Genomic DNA, 22,108 nt, shown 5'->3' with positions numbered 1-22,108 from the left:
AATATTTATAAAAAGCTCTGACTCAAAGTAACCAGGGCACTTTAACCAGGGTACTTTACACTCTGAAGAAATAAATTATGAAAAACTCCCAAGGAGCCAGGCAAGAGGAGAAGTAAATCCTCTTGGTTCTACTGAATCAATGGAAGCTTTGCTAAAGAGGTGCACATTTCACCTTCAGGCTTTACAAACCAACCTGTATTAGAATGGGGTTTTGATCTACATATTTGAGGGTAACAATGAGCCACTCATTTCTTGCTAATTCACTCCTATTATTTTTGGTCAAAAAAAGACCAAAAAAAGGTGGTCTACTGGGTTATTTTAAATAGCTGCATATTGTGGTGACCTCTCCTATTCAGGACATCAATAAGATGAAATTAACACAAAACTGAATTTAAAGCACAAGCTAGTAGAAGGTTCCTACTGAAGATTGAACTAGAACATTTTCAAAAACACATTGGCAAGAACTTCTTGAGTTGCCAGATGACTCTAGAAGCATTGCTGGCACTGTGAGAGGTCATGAGGAGATCACAGAATCACAGAATATTAGGGGCTGAGAGTGACCTCAAAAGATCATCCAGTCCAATGCCCCAGCCAGAGCAGGATTAGCTAGAGCAGGTCACACAGGAACACATCCAGGACGGTTTTGAATATCTCCAGAGAAGGAGACTCCACACCCGCCCTGGGCAGCCTGTTCCAGTGCTCTGTCACCCTCACAGTGAAAAACTTTTTCCTCATGTTTCCATGAAACTTCCTATGCCTCAGCTTCCACCCATTGCCCCTTGTTCTGTCATTAGGCATCACTGAGAAGAGCCTGGCTCCATCCTCTTGGCACTCACCCTTCACATATTTATAAACATGAATGAGGTCACCCCCTTAGTCTCTTCTCCAAATGATGGGAAATGTAACCAGAAGAAAGGACAGAGCAGAGCTGGAGACAAAGAGTAGAAGCTAAAATTCTGCCAACATTTTCTCCCTCATAACAAGAGACAGGACGAGATCAAATGGTCTTCCAGTTGCACCAGGAGAGGTTTAGGTTGGACATGAGAAGAAACATCCTTGAAAGGGTTCTCAAACACTGGAACCAGCTCCCCTGAGAAGTGATTGAATCCCCATCCCTGGAGGTGTTTAAAAGACACAGAGATCTGGTGCTGAGGGACATTGTTTAGCACCAGACTTGGCAGAGTTAGATAGTGGTTGGACTAGATCTTAAAGATCTTTTCCAACCCAAACATTTCTATGATTCTATTTAACAGAGGAAAACATAACAGACAGTGAACACCAACCAGAAAATCACTGCTCTCCAAAGATCAGATATCCCAATTCTCAGAGGAAACAATGGACCACAGCATCAGATTTACTTTGTTATATTTTCAGGTCTTCATCAGAGGAACAAAGAGGGAAAGGAAAACCAAACCAAACCAAAACCCAAACAACCCAAACAAACCACCAAAAAAACCCAACAAACACAATGTACATTTTCTTTTACTTTGGTATTCAATTCCAATCAGTGGTGTAGAAAAGAAAGTGATTTCTAGGCTTCTGATAAAGAGATAGAGAGATAATATCTTCATGGGAATTCTCAAGTCAACAGCCTAAATTTCAAGTGGTATTTTTCTACTTTGTCTTCAAATGTTAGTGTGATGTGCTTGTGAAAAACACGACCTTCCTAGGCAAGGAGCCAAATGAATCAATAATGCTTCCAAAACACTCTCACTCTCCAGTGAGAGCTGGACATGTTTGACTAAGTTACACTTTTCCTTTGGCAAGGACCATTAAAAAAAGTAAATAACAGCATAAGAAAAATCACTTCTTAAATGGGACTCATATGGATGGATGCACAGCAGCTTCCCAGTTCCCTTCAACTACCCTTTTCCTTTTGCTTATTTTTGAGGTTTATCTCAGATATTTCATCCATGAGCACTCTGAGGGAGGCTGCAGACTGCCAGATATTTCCAAGCTAGCTTTTCAAACATACTGCAGCTCCTGAAGCTTTGAGAGCTACAGAGATCACTAATATTTACAAGACACAATGCTTTTGTCTGTAGTTCCTCAGGGATGGGAGTAGTTCTGAATCCAAACAGCCCTGCTGAAGCCAGCCAAATTACTCTTTGGAAATTTAAATGTCTTAATGGTGATGCTGGGAGAGTAAGATGTAGCTCTTTGAAATCTCTGAGGAAGTCTACCTTGTTGGAAAGAAGGTTTCAAGACTCACAAGACAGAGAGGGACAATATTATCTCAGGCATCTGAATATAGGTACCAAATGCCCATTCATATTCTCCTGGGAAGCAGAAACTTTGGATGGTCCTGAGCCATGCTAGGAAGTTCTACAGCACATTTTGTCAATAATGTGTACAGAACAGAACCATAGAATCATAGAACTATCAAGGTTAGAAGAGACCTTTGAGACCATTAAGTCCAGACACTTGCCTGGAGCTCACAATTCCACCACTGTCACTAAACCATGTCCCTCAGCATCACATTCACATGTCTTTGAAATACCTCCAGGGATGGTGACTCCACCAACACTCAGAGCAGTCTGTTCCAATGCCTGATAACCCTTTCTGTGAAGAATTTGTTACTAATATACAACTTGATCCTTCCCTGGTACAACTTGAGGCTGTTTCCTCTTGTCCTGTCATTTGTTACTTGTGAGAAGAGACCAAACCCTACCTCAGTCCCGGCTCCTATGAGTTAGTTGTAGATGGTGATGTATTAGAGGAAGTGATTATCCTTAGCTATTTTGATATTTACTGGTTTGTTCTGGCTTTTTCTAAGCTCTTTTGAGCTTGCACCAGGTTGTATTGGGAGAATGGAAAGAGGACTTTGGAGAACTGCCTCTTTAATCTCTGTTGAGTTCTTCTCAGTCACATCTGGGAGTCTGAACCCAGATATCAAATCACCACGAGGTGGATAGTTAGCAGCAGAACCGAGAATCTGGTAACCACTAAACCACACCCCCTGTAGCATTTAATTAACTCTGTGGGCAAGAGATTCATCACAACAGGACCACAGAGACATCAAATAAGAATTAGGAGGGAAGTGAAGTGTCATCTCTCAACTCAGGCTGATGTTTTGCCACAGAAAAGGGTTAAAAATGCAAGAGCTAGTTTGTGACTTAAAGCTACAATATACCATGACTAACAGAGCTGCTAATCTTGTGCAAGTCCTACAGAGGTTGGCTGAAGTTTCTGAGAAACCCTGGATGTACTCTTGGCTGGATACCTTCTAAAAGGTAATCAGTATTGCTATGCAAACACAGTAACTCACGTCTGAGAGCTCACATGCTCATGTCAAATGAGTACAACTAAGCTGCTGATGTGCTTTCATCGTGAGTACAAGCTCCTCTTCCCACTCCTGCCTAGATAAGAGTCATGATCCCTGATAAGAGGTGAAGATTCAGTGGGCATTCATCCATCTCTCAGCGATGGTGTTAGATTGTTCACTGTGCAGGCACGTTATGAATGTTGTGAAGCTGTAAAGCTATCCTTCCCAGGAGGACACCAAATTACTTATCCATGCTTTTGCTATCATGCATCTTGGCTGAACTGTTGCAGCTTTCTGGATCTGGAAGGTTTCCAGTCAAGGGCTATATTTACACCACTTACAATTGATTCAAAATGCTTCCACAGGATCTCAAACAGGCTGACACATCTTCATGAGTTCAAACCAAACCAGAGATGATACACAGCTTTCCAGTAACACAGGGGAATAATCAAGCTTGTACTGCTGGTTCTTTGTTTTGAGTTGGTATTCAGACACTACTTGAACGAGTATCTTCTCTGGACTTCCAGGTGACTATAGGTTATGCTTTCAAAAAGACAACTTTGGCCAAGCACCTAACTCCCAATGTGAGAAAAAACTGAAGGGTCTAAAATACAGGTATTCTGATGAATGGCTGAAGGAACTGGGGTTGTTTAACCTGGAGAAAAGGAGGCTGAGGGGACACCTCACTCTCTACAACTACCTGAAAACCAGATTGTAGCAAGGTAGGAGGCAGTCTCTTCTCCCCCATAACAAGAGACATGACAAGAGGAAACTGCCTCAAGTTTCTCTAGGGGAGATTTAAGTTGGACATGAGGAATAATTTCTTCCCCAAAAGTGGAGTCCCCATCCCTGGAGGGATTGAAAAACTGAGGAGATGTGGTCCTGAGGGACATAGTTTAAAGGTGACCTGGTAGGGCTGGGTTAACAGTTGGACTTCATCTTAAAGGTCACTTCCAACCAAAACAATTCTGTGGTTTTATGATTCTACAAAACTATGACATTTGTTGGCCTTAATGATCCTAAAGTTCGCTTCCAATCAGAATGATTCTATACTTCAAACCCAGAAGGAATCACTTGTGACCACCCAGACAAAGCTAGAAGACTCCAGGAGCCAGCCTTTCACTGATTCAGGAGGACAAATCCCATGAGTTTACAGGAAGGTTAAATGCTCCTGCACTCAAAGTCGGTTTTGACTTAGGGTTTTAATTCAGAGGAGCCTTCAACTCAGTTGTAGACAGTCACTCTACTTGTCCTTGGACTTCTTTTTCTGGTGAACCTTGAGCTTGCCCAGTTTTCTGGGATTTTGATCACCTAAATTCAAGCTTTATCTTTTACATTTGGCTTTGGTTAACAGAGCTGCTATTTATTCTTTTGCTTGGCAGGAGTTTCTGCAGGGCTGCCTTGAAGTCAGAATGTTTGTGTTGCATTGTACCGTTAATCTCCTTTTCTTTCATAACATAAATACACAATATCCTAAGGGCAAGGTTAATATACATACATATGAATTCATGCTCACATATAAATATATGTATGAATACACAGCAGAGGTGGGAACAAAGGGAGGGAGAAGTTTAGTAATCTCCTAATACCCTTTGTGAAAAAGTCTAGATAACACAGAAAATGGACTGTTTTGTGCGGCAAGAACCAGAGGATCAACACTAATTGGTTGCTTAATGGCAGTGTAATTCAAGATAAAAAATGGAACAGATTTTATTCAAAGTAATTGAGTGGGAGAAAAATCTGCATAATTAGAATAGAATCATAGAATTGTCAGGGTTGGAAGGGACCTCAAAGATTATCTAGTTCCAACACCCCTGCTATGGACAGGGACACCTCACACTACATCAGGTTGCTCAGGGCCACACCCAGCCTGGCCTTAAAAACCTCCCGGGATGAGGCTTCCACCACCTCCCTGGGCAACCTGTTCCAGTGTCTCACCACCCTTAGACCTATCGCTACCCAACATCCTGAAAAGAATAAACCTTTACTAGAATAAACCTTTATTAGAATAAACCAAACCAGGTTGGAAGAGACCTTCAAGATTCAGTATTCAGTATTCCTAAGGTTGGAAGGGACCTCAAAGATCATCAAGTCCAACCTGTCACCCCAGACCTCATGACTAGAGTAGGGAGGACAGTACTGCCCACTGCAGGCTTTGAACTCACAACCTTCCCATTAAGAGTCTGATGCACTACCAACTGAGCCACTTGAAGGACTCTAAGATCATCGTGTCCAACCCATCAACCAATCCAACCCACCCAAACAGCTAACCCATGGCACCAAGCACCCCATCAAGTCTCCTCCTGAACACCTCCAATGATGGCGACTCCACCACCTCCCCGAGCAGCCCATTCCATAGCGCAGTCACTCTTTCTGTATAGAACTTCTTCCTAACATCCAACATGATGTCCCTCCCCAGCTTTCTTTTAGCCCCCTTCAAATACTGGAAGGCCACATTAAGGTCTTCTCGGAGCCTTCTCTTCTTCAGACTGAATAACTCTAACTCTCTCAGTCTGTCTCCATAGGAGAGGAGCTCCAGCCCTCTGATAATCCTTGTGGCCCTTCACTGGACATGTTCCAGCATGTCCAGACCCTTCTTGTAATAGGGGCTCCAGAACTGGACACAGTACTCCAGGTGGGGTCTCACCAGAGTGGAGTAGAAGGGGAGAATCACCTCCTTCGATCTGCTGGCTATGCTCTCTTGATGCAGCCCAGGATACAGTTGGTTTTCTGGGCTGCAAGTGCACACTGGTGGCTGTCACATCAGCATCAAAACCAGAGAATTTATAGATTTCTAGAAACATCTACCCTTCTTTGTCTATCAGAGACTTTCTGAGTTAGGAACCACTTTGAGGCTGCACTGCAAAGACCTGCCTGAAAATGCCCCACCTGAAAAAGCCTTAACGCACTGGTTGAACTGCATTCTCATCACTTGGACATGATGATCGGTTGGACTTAATGATCTTAGAGATCTTTTCCAACCTTGATGATACTATGATAATCTTAGAATCTTAGAATCATTAGCTGGGAAAAGACCTCCAAGATCATCAAGTCCAACTATTAACCTAGCACTGTCAAGTCCACCACTAACCCATGTCCCTAAGTGCCACATCTATGTCAACACTTCCAAGGATGGGGATTCCACCTCTTCCCTAGGCAGACTGTTCCAGGGCTTGACAAGCGTTTTGGTGAAGAAATTCCTCATCTCCAACCTAAACCTGCCCTGATGTGAGAACAAAGAGAAGCAAACTCAACAATGAGAGGAGATCCCTCAGTATTCTTCCATTCACATGAAAAAGGAGTCACAAAAATCACAAAGAGCAGTTTGAGTGATCATTTATGTCTGTGAGCCCATCTTGACAGAGCACTGCTGGGACTCAACTTGCTGAAGAAACTCTACTAGTGCCAGGAATAGAACTGCCCAGTAGCAATGCCATAATAATCCTGCTGGTCTGAGTCTCTTTTCTCAACATATCAAACAAGAATCTGGCTGTTACCAGAGATGTGAGCTGTCCAGATTTCCTTTTAGTGAGGCTCCATAGAATCATAGAATGCACTGGGTTGCAAAGGATGTCTAGAAGTTACCTAGTCCAACCCCCCTGCTGTAAGCAGGGACATCCCCAGCTAGATCAGGGTGCTCAGAGCCCCATCAAGCCTGGCCTAGAATGTCTTCAGGGATGCGGCCTCCACCACCTCCCTGGGTTACCTGTTCCATTGTTCTACCATCATAGTAAAGAACTTTTTCCTAATGTTGGACAAGGGAAAAAACAAAGTAATTGCTCTTTTATCCTGATCAAAATCAATTAAACCTTTATGTACTTATGAAGTGGACCATGACCATTATATTGTGCTGTTCTGCAGCGTCCGATGCCTGTTTCAGATTTTTCCATTGATCCCCTGTGAAGGCCTCAGGCAGTCCCTACAAAGGCAATAACAAAGGAAGAAATCCTTGAACAGTTTCCCCCAAGGCAAGGAGCATTGTTTGTGGTGATGGTCATGACCCCGGCTGTTGATATTTTGCTGCAGGGGGACTTTGGAACAGGAAAGGTTACACTGGCCATTTCAGCATGTGCAAACTGCTATGGAGCAAGAACTGCTAAAACAGACTCCTCAAACACTCCTGATGTTTGCTTTGAAGGTGCAGAGCCGTGAGCATCAACCAGCAGGACAGAAATCCCCCAGAATCCTCCCATCAGGGATGAGAAAACCTGTCCTTACGTACCAGGTTGATGATAAGTGCCAGGTAGACTACATAAACCATGCAATCATTGAACTGTTGAGGTTGGAAGAGACATTTGAAATCATCAAGTCCAGCAGCTCTCCTAGGGCTTGCAGTCCCACCCCTACAGAAAAGCCACCACCACCAAACCATGTCCCTAAGCCTCCATGAAAAAGTAGCTCCCAGTTTTCTCAAAACAACATGGACAATTCCTAGTTTCCAGCTCCTTTGAATTTCTCCCTTTTTCATTACTAGGGAAACAGTTTGAGCTGCTCCTCACCACCAGTCTCTTGCTGCCTTGGATTTTTATCTGGTTACAAGATATAAACACCTTCAGACTGAACTTCTAAGCAGCCCTTAGAAAGAGCCTACTGGCAAATCCCTGCCTTCTAAGTGTGTAGAACCAAGGCAGGTCTGAAGACAACTGGCAAAACATGGATTAGGATGATATATTTGTGAATGTAGAAGCACTTGAGCTCATTTGACCATGTAATCAGGATGAAGGCATCACTTAAATTGTCCGACCTGGCTTTTCTCCCATGGAATGATGTAAGTCCTAAGTTTCCTCTTAGGTTTGTACAAAGCTCTGCTTGTACAAGTCAGAGTCTGGCCATGACACTGAGCTGAAATACACAGAATTATCATAAACATCTACATGAGACCAGATGGCAGAAGTTGGAAAAGACCAATTTCTGACCTTAAATAAAATGGAACAGAGAAGGGGGCAAATTGTGATTAATCCAAATTGATGGAAAGATTCTGCTCCGTCTGGAATATTAGTCCATATTTTTAAAACAGAATAAATGATGAGGGGGGCAAAAATATCATTTTCCAGAATCAAATGTTGTTAACAAAAGATTTAATAGGCTCATGTTAATAAGAACTTAAAGGGGTTCGTGTTAAAAAAAACACTAAACAAATGTATGTTAATAAAACCTTAAACAGGTTAATGCTACTAGAACCTTAAACAGCTTTATGTTAACAAAATCTTAAACAGGTTTTTGTCAATAAAACCTTAAACAGGTTCATGTTAATAAAACCTTAAATGAGTTCATGCTACTAAAACCTTATACAGATTCATGTTGATAATGTTAATAAAACCGTAAAGAGGTTCATGTTAATAGATTCTTGAGGTGCATTTTGCTATGGTTTGGGTCAATGCACATGCTCATCCCACAGTTTCTTTCCTTTGCACTATGCCCAGTTGTTTTTCTGTGGTGGATCTTTATTTTGTGCCCCCCTTTCCTGCCTGGTAAAGCTGGAAAATTCCACTCATGATAAGTCTGACAGCTTGCTCCCTGTCCTGTCGCTCCTCCTTTAAGAAAACAAGAAGGAAGGAACAGGGTCTGAAAGTTACTGATTTAATAAATTCTGCAAGTCCTACCTTGGAGCAGAACAAAGCCTTGCTGTTGCCCTTTAAGGAGTAAAGCAGAGACCTTCTGAATCCCAACTTCTTCATACTCCTCGTGGCGATGAGTCCCCCCCCACCTCAGCATATAATCGCTACATTCAATATTCTGGGAGCTATCTGACAGCCTCTGATAGGATATTCTGCCTCTAGTCATACACTTTGTGAGAACAAAGAGCTTCTGGCCCTTGTGGGAAACAGCCTGACACTGCTCCATCACTATTTAAAGAGTCTGTGCCTTCAGGATAAATCCTCTTAGTGTGTTTTCCTGTTTGTGTCAGAACTTAAAACCTTTTATCCCTTCCCTAAGAGGAGAAATAAAAAAGTAATCAGCACTAAGCTGAGCTGTAATTCAGAAGAGTCCCAGTTGGGTGGCTTGGGGAAAGGCAAAGCCTGTTTATGTGTTTTCTGCTATGACATGGGACCCTTCCATTAGCACAAGGGGAAAAAAAAATCATAAATGACCAGATGCAAATGAATGAAGAGCTCTCTGCATGGAGATGGCTGCTCCACCCAGAGCACAATGACAGCATGGAAGAAGTGAGCCAGAGTGCAGCTGTTAAGAAATTAAATATTTATGGAGAAGCCTTTCTGGCTTTTCTTGCAGTGGTACCATCAGCAGGAGGCTTAGATGATAGAATCATACAATCATTAAGGTTGGAAAAGATCTCTAAGTCCAACCACCAGCCCAACACCACCATGACCGCTAAACCATGTCCCAAAGTACCATCTCTACACATTTTTTGGATACCCTCAGGGATGGTGACTCCAGACCTTCCCAGGGCAGCTTGTTCCAACGCCTGACAATGAATGCTGGAAAAATCATGCACCAGGTTTTGCGTGAACTGTGGCCCAGAATTGGGGTTTGGCCACAAATTGGATAAAGTCTTGCAATCTGAGGGTGATTCTGAGCTGTAGCTATATACCCACTGTGCAAAAAATTCCCTACCACTAATGCCATAAAACAAAACCTAAAATCAGCCATTGTGTGGCCAGCATAGTGGTGGCCAGCAGGACTAGCATAGTGGTAGTCCCCCTCTACTTGTCACTGACAAGTCCACACTTTGAAACCTGTGTTTGGTTTTGGGGCCCTCACTCCAAGGACATTGAGGTGCTGGAGCATGTCCAAGAAAGGGCAATGAAGCTGGTGAAGTGCCAAGAGAACAAGTCTTATGAGGAGCAGTTGAAGGAACTTGAATTGCTTAGCCTGGAGAAAAAGAGGCTGAGAGGAGATCTTCTTGCCCTCTAAAACTCCCTGAAATGAGGCTGAAGTGAGGAGGAGGTTGCTCTCATTTCCCTAATATCAAGTGATAGAATGAGAGGAAACAGCCCTAAGTTGCATCAGGGGAGGTTTAGGTGGGATAGTAGGAAAAATTTCTTTCCTGAAAGAGTGGTCAGGCGTTGGAACAGGCTGCTGAGGGCAGTGGTGGAGTCACTATCCCTGGAGGCGTTCAAAATGCATGTAGACATTTCACTTTGGGACACGGTTTAACGGCTGTGGTGTTGCTTGGTTGATGGTTGGACTCAATCATCTTAGAGGTCTTTTCCAGCTGAAACAATTCTGGGATTCCTGATCATATGATTTTATGAAATGACCAAAACAAAGAGCTGAAACATCTACTAAGAACAGAGAGCTGGTTGAAGTGACATCTAGATTTTATGATTCTAAAATACCCTTAAGCATGTAAAGCTAATCAGATGGTCAAGCTTTACTCCCTCCACCAAAGCTTTGTTCACCTTTTGAATGTTTAAACTGATCTGTCAAATCTGCAGCACTCCCATCACCATTCCTCCAGCCTGAAACACAGGAGGAAAAGCTGACTTTCTTGTTATAAGCTTTTTGATATCCTTCACTTCCTCCAAAGACATGGCACAAGCCCTCCAGCAGAATAAAGGGAAAAGAAAGGCTGTTATTTAATCACAGAAAGGAAGGGGAAAAAAAGGCAAAAACAAAGCAAAGAGAAGGGAAAGGACTTCCTGAACCAGACACAGATTTCCTAAGGGGACAGAAAGGAGCAAAACCAGAAGTAGTTTGGTTTTACAGAATAGAAGCCAATAAATGCTATGTGCCTATGTGAGGGGCAAAGAGCTTCCTCTTGAAGTTAGATTTGCTTCAGGATTTACACTGGTTCAAAGTAACTTTTTTGATTCTTCTGGTGAATTTTTAGGATTCCAAAAATCCTTGGAAAAAGTTGACAACTTCCAGGCACTTCCCACTGTCTATAGACCTGTTTAGGGACCTGGAGGTTGTACTCTAAAGGACAAACTTCAGGGAAGAGAGTGGCTTGGGAATATGGTAGTGAACTGTGGGATTATTCATGTTACAAATCTACATGATGTTGCTGGTGAGCAAAAACTACTTAATCGGCCTGCTGGAAAGCAGCTCTGTAAAGGACCTGCAAGTCCCAGTGAACAAGGTCACCATGAGCCAGCAATGTGCCCTCATGTCCAACAAGACCAATGGTATCTTGGAAGGCATTAAAGCAATTGTGACCAGCCAGTCAAGGGATTTTCTGTTCCCCCTCTACTATGCCCTAGTCAGGATTCATCTGGAGTATTGTGTCCTATTCTGGGCTCCAGAGAGTCTAATAGAGGCTAGAAAAATGCTGAAGGGACTGAAGCATCTCTGTGAGAGACCAGGGGCTGTCTAGTCTGGAGAAGAGCAGCTTGAGAGGGGATCTTCTCAATGCTTAGCAAAAGCCAAAGGGTAGGGGTCAAAAGAAAAGGGTCAGATCCTTTTCAGTGGTTCCCACCAACAGGACAAGGGATAAGAGGCACAAACTGGAACTCAGGAAGTTCCATCTGAACACAAGACAAAGCTTCTTGACTTTGAGGGTGACAGAGCACTGGAACAAGCTGCCCAGAGAGGTTGTAGGTACTCCATCCCTGGAACCATTCCAGGTCAGGTTGTCTGGGGCTCTGAGCAACCTCATTGACTTGCAGATGTCCCTGCTGACTGCAGAGGAGTTGGACTAGATGATCTTTAAAATCTCTTCCAAGCCAAAACATTCTATGGTTCTATTAAAACAGGCCTGCAGTTGACCCCATTTTTATGACTGCGTAAATTGATTTTCTTTACTTTAAGACTAATGTTTAAGCTTTTTACTGTAGCAGGATGTAAGAACCACAACACTTAGCTGTGTAAATACCTGATTTTTCAGGTCTTAGGCAAAACAAAACAAAACAAACCGAAATAAGATCCTTTTTAAAGTCATTTTGCAACAAGACAGTCATCTTTTTCTGTAGTAATTCAGAATGACAACAAAGAGTTTCATCTCAGAGCTGTGCTTCACTTTTCTGTTGAAGTTAAATCCACATAAATCAGAAACAAACCACTTCATTTAGGTGATGTTTCAACAAAATGCTTCATCTTTTTTCTGGGTTTTGCTTGTATTTTCTTACATTAAGACAAATAAAGAAGTTCTGCATTTTTTTCTGATAAACCCAAAGATTTTAATGTTTTGGGGTTTTTTTTTTCCCCCCCACTTAGAATCATAGAATTGTTTCCATTAGAAAAAGAACTTTATGATCAGCAAGTTCAAGTGTCAGCCCAACACCACCATGGTGTCCATTAAATAGAATTCTAACTGCAGTCTTCTGTTTTAACAGGTCACTGCTGCTGTGGAATAGCTTTAAGGACCTCTGTAACTGATACCATATGGCAACCATGAAAAGAAAACTACAAGGAAGGAACTGGAAGAATTATCATCAGATTAATTATTCCACAGATATTAAACTGGCATGATCATAATCATGTGGTGGTTTCTTCTGAAACCTGAGTGCTATTTCCAGGGACTCTATATATTGATCTCTTCCAGCTGTTAGTGAGCTAAAAGCAGAGGTTCTTTTCCAAGCTGGATTTTACATTAACACTGGGATACATTAAACACACATGCTTCAAATCTGTCTTGTTTTTCGTGGTAGAAACCCAGCAATACCCTAAAACTTAATAAGTGATGTGTTTGAGAGCAACTATGTAGATAGGAAGAAGATAGTCATTCATGGACAAGCAGTCCAGACTTCCCATCAGCTCCTCAGATGCCATGAAAGATTAAACTTTTCCTTAAGAGGGTCTCTGGAGATCTGCTCCTTCTTTCTGAGCTTTGGCACTTGGTCTGTCACATTTCCTACCTACCCTTATGATCGATGAAGATTTAATGGTGATCTCAGCCCTGCCTAGGAGACCATTAATTTCCAGAATAGGAGGTTTTTCAAATGAAACTACTTAACCTCCAGACCATTGAGACATAAAACCAGTCAGGCACGAGAAGAGGGTTTACAGAGCATAACAAAAGAAGGATTGAGAAATGTGCAGGGCCAATGTAGGAAGAGGGAAACCCTCTCAGTGCTGGTCAGAAGGGGTTTACTTGGCAACGGTGCTGTGTCAGCCACTGAGCCGGGCTCGACAAATACGCTGAGTCGGCATTCTTTATCAACTTGGTGTTGGCTGCCGAGGTCACCTTGAAACATGAACTCGCCTGGTGGAAAAAAAAGAAAAATCTCCTCCACTAGTAAGTGAACAGGAAGGGACTGAGTTTGTTTTTCAGTGATAGCCACAAACCAGGGCCATATGTACACTGGAAACAGTCTGTGGAGCCACGTGACTGGGGAGTTGTGCTGAATTTACAAACACAGACATTTTTTTTCTCAGGTTTCTTTTTGATCTTTGGACAAACATTTTCTCCCCCAAATTTTCAGTCATCTGGTGACTTCTGACAAGATTCTCCTAGCAATTCCCTACAACAAAAGCCTATCTTATTTCTTGCATAAAACTATATAGGATGAGGGGAGACCTGGACATGAGGAGGAAGTTCTTCACCATGAGAGTGGTGAAGCCCTGGAATGGGTTGTCCAGGGAGGTGGTTGAGGCCCCATCCCTGGAGGTATTTAAGACCAGGCTGGATGAGGCTCTGGCAAACCTAATCTAGTGTGGGGTGTCCCTGCCCATGGCAGGGGGCTTGGAACTAGATGATCCTTGTGGTCCCTTCCAACCCTGACTGATACTATGATACCTTCTTGCTCCCTACAACTGCCTGAAAGGAGGTTGATCTCTTGTCCCAAAGAACAAGTGATAGGAAAAGAAATGGCCTCCAGATATGCCAGGAGAGGTTGAGATTGGATGTTAGAAGAAATTTCTTCACTGAAAAGGTCATAAAATGCTTTCAGGGGAAAGGCTCACTGGGGAAGTGGTTGAATCACTATCCCTTGAGGCGTTGAAAGACCAGTAGACGTGGTGTTAAGAGGACATGGTAGAGTTAGCTCGTGGTTGGTTTCAATGATTTTAAAGGTCTTTTTAAACCAATATGATTCTGTGATTCATTAAGAATCTGCAATATATCCCAATCCCAAGGATTTAAAGTACAGTTCCTTAAGGAAGACACTGTCCCTTAGAGCTATTATTTCTCTCACATCTCAAACAAGAAGGCCAAGAATGAAAGCACGACAGTCTGGAAAAAGATCTTTCCTATGAGGGTGCTGAAGCCCTGGAGCAGTCTGCCCAGAGAGGTTATGGATTCTCCTTCTCCAGAGGGATTCCAAAACTACTTGGACATTGCCATCCTGGGCAACCTGCTGTGGGTGCCCCTGCTTTAGCAGTGAGGTTGGACTACATGTCCTCCAGAGGTCCCTTCCACACTCCATCATGCTGCAATTCTGTGGTGGAAGAGTCAGTGAATAAGGCATGAATAGCAAACCCTATACATCACCTGATAACACGTGGTAGTTTTAGGCTCTGCCTTTAAAATCTGGTGCAGATTTCAAGCAGAAAAAGTAGAAAAATGTAAATGAATCACCATTGGGTGTAAAAAGGAAAACTATAGATAATTCTAAACAATTTATTTGGAGAAATATCTGCTATAAGATTGCTTGTACTGAAACATTCTGGGGGCTTCTCTTCTCTGCTTTTTTTTGCTTAGGAGAGGTTAACCTGCTTCTGCTGACCTCGGCTGTATTATTTTGGTTAAGTCTAACTGCTACTTTCTCTCTGCTCCTTTCCCCCTTTTGGACAAGGGGTAGGGGGGCAGAGGGACACTTCCCCTGATCTTTTTGACTAGGAAGGATTTCGTGTTGTTTGTTAATTGTAAATATCTGTAAAATATTGTAGATGCTGTATATTTTGTGCTTATTCATTGCATTCCATTGTAGATTGCAGTTTTGCTTGTAAATACAGATTCCATTTGCTTCCAACTGAGCTGTTAATCTCAACCCACTGCACAAGAAGATGAAAATGATTACTTGCTAGTAACTGTGAATTTCAATGTGTTCTCCCTTGGAAAGAAGGAGTTGAGCTGGTAATCATCCTTCAAGAGCAGTGAAAATGTGACCCTTATGAGTCATCCTTTTCCTTGATTCTTCCCTGCTTTGCTTTTTATCATCCCAAACCAAATGAGTCTTTCTTCTACTTCATGGATTCAAACTTGAACATAGAAGGTTTCACCTCAACATGAGGACAAACTTCTTTATAGTGAGAGTGACAGAGCACTGGAACAGGCTGCACAGGGAGGTTGTGGAGTCTTCTTCTCTCAAGACTTTCTAAACCCACCTGGATGCATTCCTGTGTGGAATACCCTAGATGATCCTTCTTTGGCAGGGGGGTTGGACTTGATCATCTCCAGAGATCCCTTCCAACCCCTAACATTCTGTGTTTCTATGATCTCCATGATGTTGCTCCATGTCTTTGATGCCCAGGGTAATGTGAGGGGTAGGTTTCCTGCAGTCTAAAATGATTGCCTGCCTCTTTTCTCCAAAACAAGAATATTGATAACAGATGATGTGTGCTGAGGGCTCAAAGATTGTTGATTGTTATGAAGAGCACAGAAAACTCAAAATGCAAGACATCAAGGACTGAAGGATTACCTCAGCTTGAGCAAAACCAGAGGAACTTTGTCTAAACCCAGGCAATGCTTTGAATTACTGATTGCCAAATATAAGACATTTCTTCCACATCCTCCCTTAGATGTTAACCAAGTGCTGCTCAAGTAACTGCAGCTTAACCACTGTGATGCATCAGAGATATTTTTGTATTAACAGATGTTCTTCACTAATCTGACTTTAAAAGTGGTTGCCAAATTCAGATTTGTCCAGTAACCTTTATTTTAGGAACTGGGATGAATTTTTGCTGAGCTTTACTGGTCTACCAACCAATTCACTTCTCCTTAAAGGATTTAATATGCATCATAAAATCACAGAATGGTTCTAGTTGGAAAAGACCTCTAAGATCAAATCTGGCCATCACCCTAAAACCACCATGGCTGTTAAACCATCTCCCAAAGTGCCATGTTCACAAATGTTTTTAACGCCTGCAGGGACAGTGACTTCACCACCTCTCTGGGCAGCCTGTTCCAATGCCTGACCACATCTTCCCAGTTTCACCCATTAGGTAATGCTAATTTAATCAGCAATATTGATTGAGGGGGGCTGTAAATCATGAAATGTGTTTCAGTAAAAGGACTTTAAAAAAATCCCTAAATAGATCAGTTTCACATCTGAAAATTCTGCTGGACACCAACAAAGGAAGAAAGACTTTTTTTGGGGGGTTCCTATACATAATTATGCATCTGAATATGCTTGATGAATTACAAACATCCCATCTCCAACATTCATTCCTTCAAACATAAATAGATATGAGAAAAAGACATATCTAATGACATGGACAGGAGGGCCAAGATCATCAGAGGACTGGAACACCTCCCCTGCAAGAGTTGGGCTCTTCAGCCTGGAGAAGAGAAACCTCCAGGGAGACCTTATAGCAGCCTTCCAGTACCTGAAGGGGGCCTACAAGAAACCTAGGGAGGGACATTTTGCAAGGGCTTGTAGTGGTAGGATGAGGGGAGATGGCTTTAAGCTGGAAGTGGGGAGATTTAAACTGGATATTGGGAAGAAATTCTTTACAATGAGAATGGTGAGACACTGGAACATATTGCTCAGGGAGGCTGTGGATGCTCCCTCCCTGGAGGAGTTCAAGGCCAGGTCAGAGAGAGTCTTGAGCAACCTCTTCATGGTGGAAGGGTTGGATTCTATGATCTGCTTGGGACATGGACATCCTGCTTGTCAAATACAAATGCCATCAGGAACTAGAATGAAGTTCCTGCTTGCTTTCAAGGCTTTTGTAAAAATTTAGAAATCTCTGGCTTCAACAGTCCCATCAAAACATGATACACCCAGGCTGTGGTTTTCATCAAGGACAGCATATAGAAGAGCACATCCTCAGAGCGGTCCACACATTTCACTATCATCATCTTTTCTTTCTCAGTCCCTCTCTCCCTTGCACAAATCCATCTGGGAGGACTCCAGCCATGTGGCAATGTCACAGGTTCCACACAAGTCCTGCAAGATGTTTATCTGACAATTATTTCCTCTTGCAACACTCTCCCTTGTATCAAACATCTTCAGCTCCTTGTCCGTGCACCAACTGGCACTGACCTCAGCACTGGCAAAACAGAGAGAAATGCTGATTGTGACTAATAGAAAGTGTTGGATCAGAGAGAGGAGAAAATCAAGATATTTGGTAAGAGGTGGTGTTTCAAAAGGCTTTCTTGGCAGCAGCGTTGGAACTTCAGTAACAGCCTCCTGTACCAGGGGTTGCAGTTGCAGGCAATGATCTTTGGATGCTCTGATGGAAAAGTGTTTGACGTGGCCCCAGTTCTTGTTTTTCTGGGGATTCATATGACTTGAAAGGGCAACTTATAATTAACTTAAGGAACATTAACTTATGGAGTGGTCAATCATAGTCATACAATGTTTTAGGTTAGAATCATAGAATCATTTTGGTTGTAAAAGATGTTGAGTTGGAGAAGATCGTTGAGTCCCACCATTAACTAACTCTACCAAGTCTGGTGTCAAATTATGTCCCTGAGCACCACAGCATCGTTGTAATTAAGAGCTCTTCATATCCATAGTATTACAATTTTGAAACAAATAAGAAAGGACCATCAAGTCCATCTGCCTGCAGTCAGAAGGAACATCTTCAACTACAGCAGGCTGTTCAGAGCCCCAAACAACCTGACCTGGAATGGCTGCAGGTCATCTACCAACTTTCTGGTCAACCTGAGCCAGTGTCTCACCATCGTTGGTGTAAACAAGGACTAGAGGACCTTAAAGTTCCATTCCAACCCAAACTATTCTATGATTCTATGATCCAAAGATGATGGTGCTTTGAAGGTGTGAGTCAAAAGAAAAAGCCTCCTGGGTGCTGTACTTTGTACCAGCTACTCTGAAAAATGCTGTTTACCATCAACAGCCTGCAGTTCTTGAACATCATGTTCCATGGCCGTGTCCTGACAGCAGTTCAGGCACAAGTTGTGGTTTTATATGCCCAAGATAACTACATTTTAGAGGTGGAATATTGTTTCTTTATCACTATATACACTCAGAAATGTAGGGCTACAAGCAAAGCATAACAGTAACATTGAAAAGTCAAAGCCTTCCCCAAATTCAACTACATGGCAGTTTCAGAGCCACTGCCTTGGGTCCTACAAGGCAAAGTACGGACATACAAGACCTTAACCTAATTAGTTATTCAGAACTATACTTTGTCTTCTTCATCCCCTAGGCCAGTTTTATAACTGAGGATGAAAAGGTAAAGATTTCCTTTATTTTGGTTTCCTTTCTGGCAGGCTGCTTAGAAAATATAGCACCTATTTGAAGATGGCCAAAAGTTTTCAGTGGTTGCAAAATTGTGTGGTGGGAGAAGTGTAGTGTGACCAAAGGTGGTGCTCCTGGGGAGGTGTGGTGGTCCACATGGCCAAAATGTTGGATGTCAGTACTTGGGTATTTCAGCTGATGAACTACAGGTACAACCACCGGAAAGGCACACTTGTATAGATGCACAAATGGGTATGCTGCACAGGGGACACAATACCAGGCTGAAGATGGACACCTCGAAGAGTTTTAAAGCATTGAGTAATGATCAGACTGAGCCTGAAATTAAAACCTTGAGCAGATTTGTCGTGACAGCAAAAAGTGTCTCTTTGCTTTCCTGTCATAGTCTTCAGACTGGTTACAGATAGAATCACAGAATCCTTTGGGTTGCAACAGACTTCTAAGGTTCAGCCAGCACTGCCAGGCCACCACCAAAACATGTCCCTCAGCACCATATCTCCATGTCTTTTCAATCCCTCCAGGGATTGGGACTCCACCACTGTCTTGGAAAGCCTGTTCCAGGGCTTGACAGCCTTCCAATCAAAATGGTTTTGAGATTCTGTAAAGTGAGACTGCTGCCATGTAGTGCTCAGCACTTTTCCATCCACTGAGGTCACCTGCCAGTAGGCAACAGGAAGAAAATAACACTCTAGTTGCTACTCTGTATTTTCAAATTCAGCTCCTGGATTTCCACTTTTTCCTTTCCAGAACAGTTACAGCTATCTCCAGAACTTCCTCACACCTGTGATTTGTGCAGATGCCAGGGTTTGTATGCATGTTTTTGAAACCAAATGCTGCCTGGATGGAAGTTGTCCTAGCTAGAGACACTTTTCTGCAGAGAGGGCTTGGTGAGGTGGGATACAGCCAAGATGGGACATGTGTCTATACTTCTGTACTGCTGCCATGGCTTCTGGGTTCAAGATTGAGCCTGAGATCCTAAATTAAGGCAGATTAAGGACATTTCTCGTGCACAGGCTGTAGCAATCACTTGTGCTGTAGCTATGGATGAACTTGGCTTGTGAAGGGAAACTTAAGAAAAAATGTCTGTGATCATTTTAGCATTTGAGCAACTGGAAAAGGAGCTGAAAGGGGTGCCAAGTCTTTGCTTTCATGGATGAATTAATGTTCTTCTGGCTTTGGAGAGAACTTTTAGATGAGCTTAGCACATGTTCTCAAAGAGCTTTTTAAAGTTATGGGTCCCGCTTTGAGGAATGGTAATGCCAGTGAAATGGCCAATAATAAATCAAACTTTTCTCAATACTTATTTTAGTGAGGATGTCTGATGCTGTGTTGTCATTTAAGAAGTTGACAGATGACTACCATGGCCCAGACTGCATGAGGCACATGGATTTTAAAATTCTCTGGTGTCTTTCCCATTTCAGAATCAGAATTGTTTTGGTTGAAAGAGACCTTTCAGCTCATCAAGTCCAACTACTAACCCAACACTGCCAGATTACTACTAAACCATGTTCCTCAGCACCACATCTACACAGCTTTTCAATCCCTCCAGGAGCAGAAACAACCACAGCCCAAGACAACCTGTTCCAGGACTTGAGAACTCTCTTGGGGAAGAAATTGCGCCTCATCTCTGTCATAAACCTCCCTTGGGGCAACCTGAGGTCATTTTTTATCATGTCAAAAGCATCCAGTCCACCAAAAGGTGTTGAGAGTGCTTAGAAGCAGAGAAAATCAGAAAAATTTCTATGGTGCAGACTGCAGAAGGGTGTAAGTCAAGAATTTCCACTCCAGATGTTATCTAGTGGGCTTTTACTTGCAAAATAAACTGATCTCATTTTCATCAGGCAAGCATTGGATCGTAGCATGAGGTCACAACTAACCAAGAAACTGCTTTCTTTATCCTAACTTCCAGGGAAGTAGGACTTTCCTCTTTACTTATTGTATAGGATAATAGCCAGAACTCAAATACTAAATAATTTGACCTTATGGATTTTAAGAGTTGCATCCAAAAAAGATGCTTGACCTTTCAAGAGCCTCTCTGACATCTGGTCTGAACATGTGTTTTCTTCCACCTTCTTTGATGGAATGGTTAGTGACATCAGTGTGTTTCAATTACTCGTTCAGACTTCTGAGTCACTATTTTGATTCCAACAATCAGCATTGAACATTCTGGTCACAAACTTTCATTTCCACGTAACGTGATTGCAGACCTTTTCAGAGGCTTTGATTTCAACAAGTGCATAATTAAATCAGTAGTTTAAGTACAGCACCACACCGAAAGTAAGTGACCAGGTTGAGAATCATTTAAAATAAGCTTCAACTAAAGGATTTTGTATGATTTTTCTCCTGCTTTCGTCATGGTTTTGGTCTATGCCTCACTACTTGGTAATGGAAGAGTGAATCTACTCAGCAAGATCTCTTTTCAATGCTGTCACACATTTCAATGGCAATGAGTAGCTGGTCAAGTTTTGTCTGATGAGAAGACAAATGTAATTCCCCCCCCCCCCCCCCTTCCCCCCTTTATTGAGTAATAATAGCATTTACATGAAAGCACAGTTGTAATAAAAGTAGATTTTAGATGTTTTCTTTTATATTTAGGTGTTTCCTTGACTAATTTCCTACTTTATTCTTAAATTTGGAGCTTTCTTTAGAGTTCCTTCTGATTCTTTTAATGACTGGAATATTCCTTGCTTAGGTTTTTGACTGTATTGTGCCTTTACACAAGCTAAACATTCTGCAAACGTGGATAAAATGACACAAATGTCCCCCAGTCCTCTTACATTAGGCACCTAGAAATTACATTGCTGTTCACTTCAGCCGCTGCCTGAGATCAAAATTGACTCAATGATTCATCCCTAGAAGGTACAACATCAACTGCAAAGACCAAAATACCTTCTCCTTCCTCAAAATCTACAGGATTTATTGTGAATCTGCAGAATAGAACAGCTCATCAGAAATCAAAAGGAATATCAGAAGTCGAGAGAGTATCATGGGTAGAGGGGAAAAAAAAATCACACAGCGTGATACTTACGGAATTCATTAACATATAGCTGCTTTTTTTTCCAGAGGAGAACTGTGCATGAAGCAGAGACACAACCACTACATCTTTTACCTGTCCACATGGCTATTTGAAGCCTGCTTAGGAGCAAACTTCACAGCAGTTGCACAATGACAAAATAACACGAAGGAAAAACACCTACATGATTTTGCGTCAGCTCTTTTGCTTTCTGCCCTGCGATTCCCATGAAGGTCTCAATGGAGAATGTTTTTTTTCTCCCTGTTAGTATTGCTCCCTTCTGAGTTTTTATAGCTGCTTGGAGATCTGCATCATTGTGTTTGATTCCAGCTAATCGAGCATACAAATGAACAGGAATGCAGACACCCAGCACTCTAAAAAACACAGAAGGAAGTTTTTTCAAACCAAATCCCTCTATTCGGCAGCGGTTCCAGTGATGCAATCAGAAGAGGAAGGAAAGTCTGTGTTGCTTCATTGTTTTGTTTGGATTTGGGGGGGTCCAGTGTTAACTTGTGATAATATTTCCAGCCCTAAGTGTGTTTCTCTGAGGGCAATCCAAAAAAGTGACTGTGGTGTACTAAATAGGAAAAATATCCCATTGAA

The 22,108-nt window shown here is 42.3% G+C and overlaps 1 protein-coding gene across 6 annotated transcripts in view; it reads right to left on the bottom strand.

Moving 5' to 3' along the window:
* The window catches only part of ARHGAP28 (Rho GTPase activating protein 28), a 103,624-nt gene that overhangs the window by 61,411 nt on the left and 20,105 nt on the right, over positions 1 to 22,108 (bottom strand). The window contains exon 1 of one of the 6 annotated variants that reach the window (XM_068168610.1): positions 21,690 to 21,713. The exons of 3 other annotated variants lie outside the window; for them this stretch is intronic. In XM_068168610.1, coding sequence (XP_068024711.1) covers positions 21,690 to 21,691 — 2 coding nt within the window. In that variant the 5' untranslated portion in view covers positions 21,692 to 21,713. Of the gene's footprint in view, positions 1 to 8,868; positions 9,103 to 21,520; positions 21,605 to 21,689; positions 21,714 to 22,108 lie in introns of those variants that run through there. 2 more of the 6 variants (XM_068168612.1, XM_068168611.1) reach the window with 2 other exon arrangements.

Source organism: Melanerpes formicivorus, unplaced genomic scaffold, assembly GCF_026170545.1.
Source record: "Melanerpes formicivorus ecotype bairdi unplaced genomic scaffold, bMelFor1.0.p_v2 SCAF_143, whole genome shotgun sequence".
NCBI lineage: Eukaryota > Metazoa > Chordata > Aves > Piciformes > Picidae > Melanerpes > Melanerpes formicivorus.
This window is presented reverse-complemented; position numbering and strand designations above follow the sequence as displayed.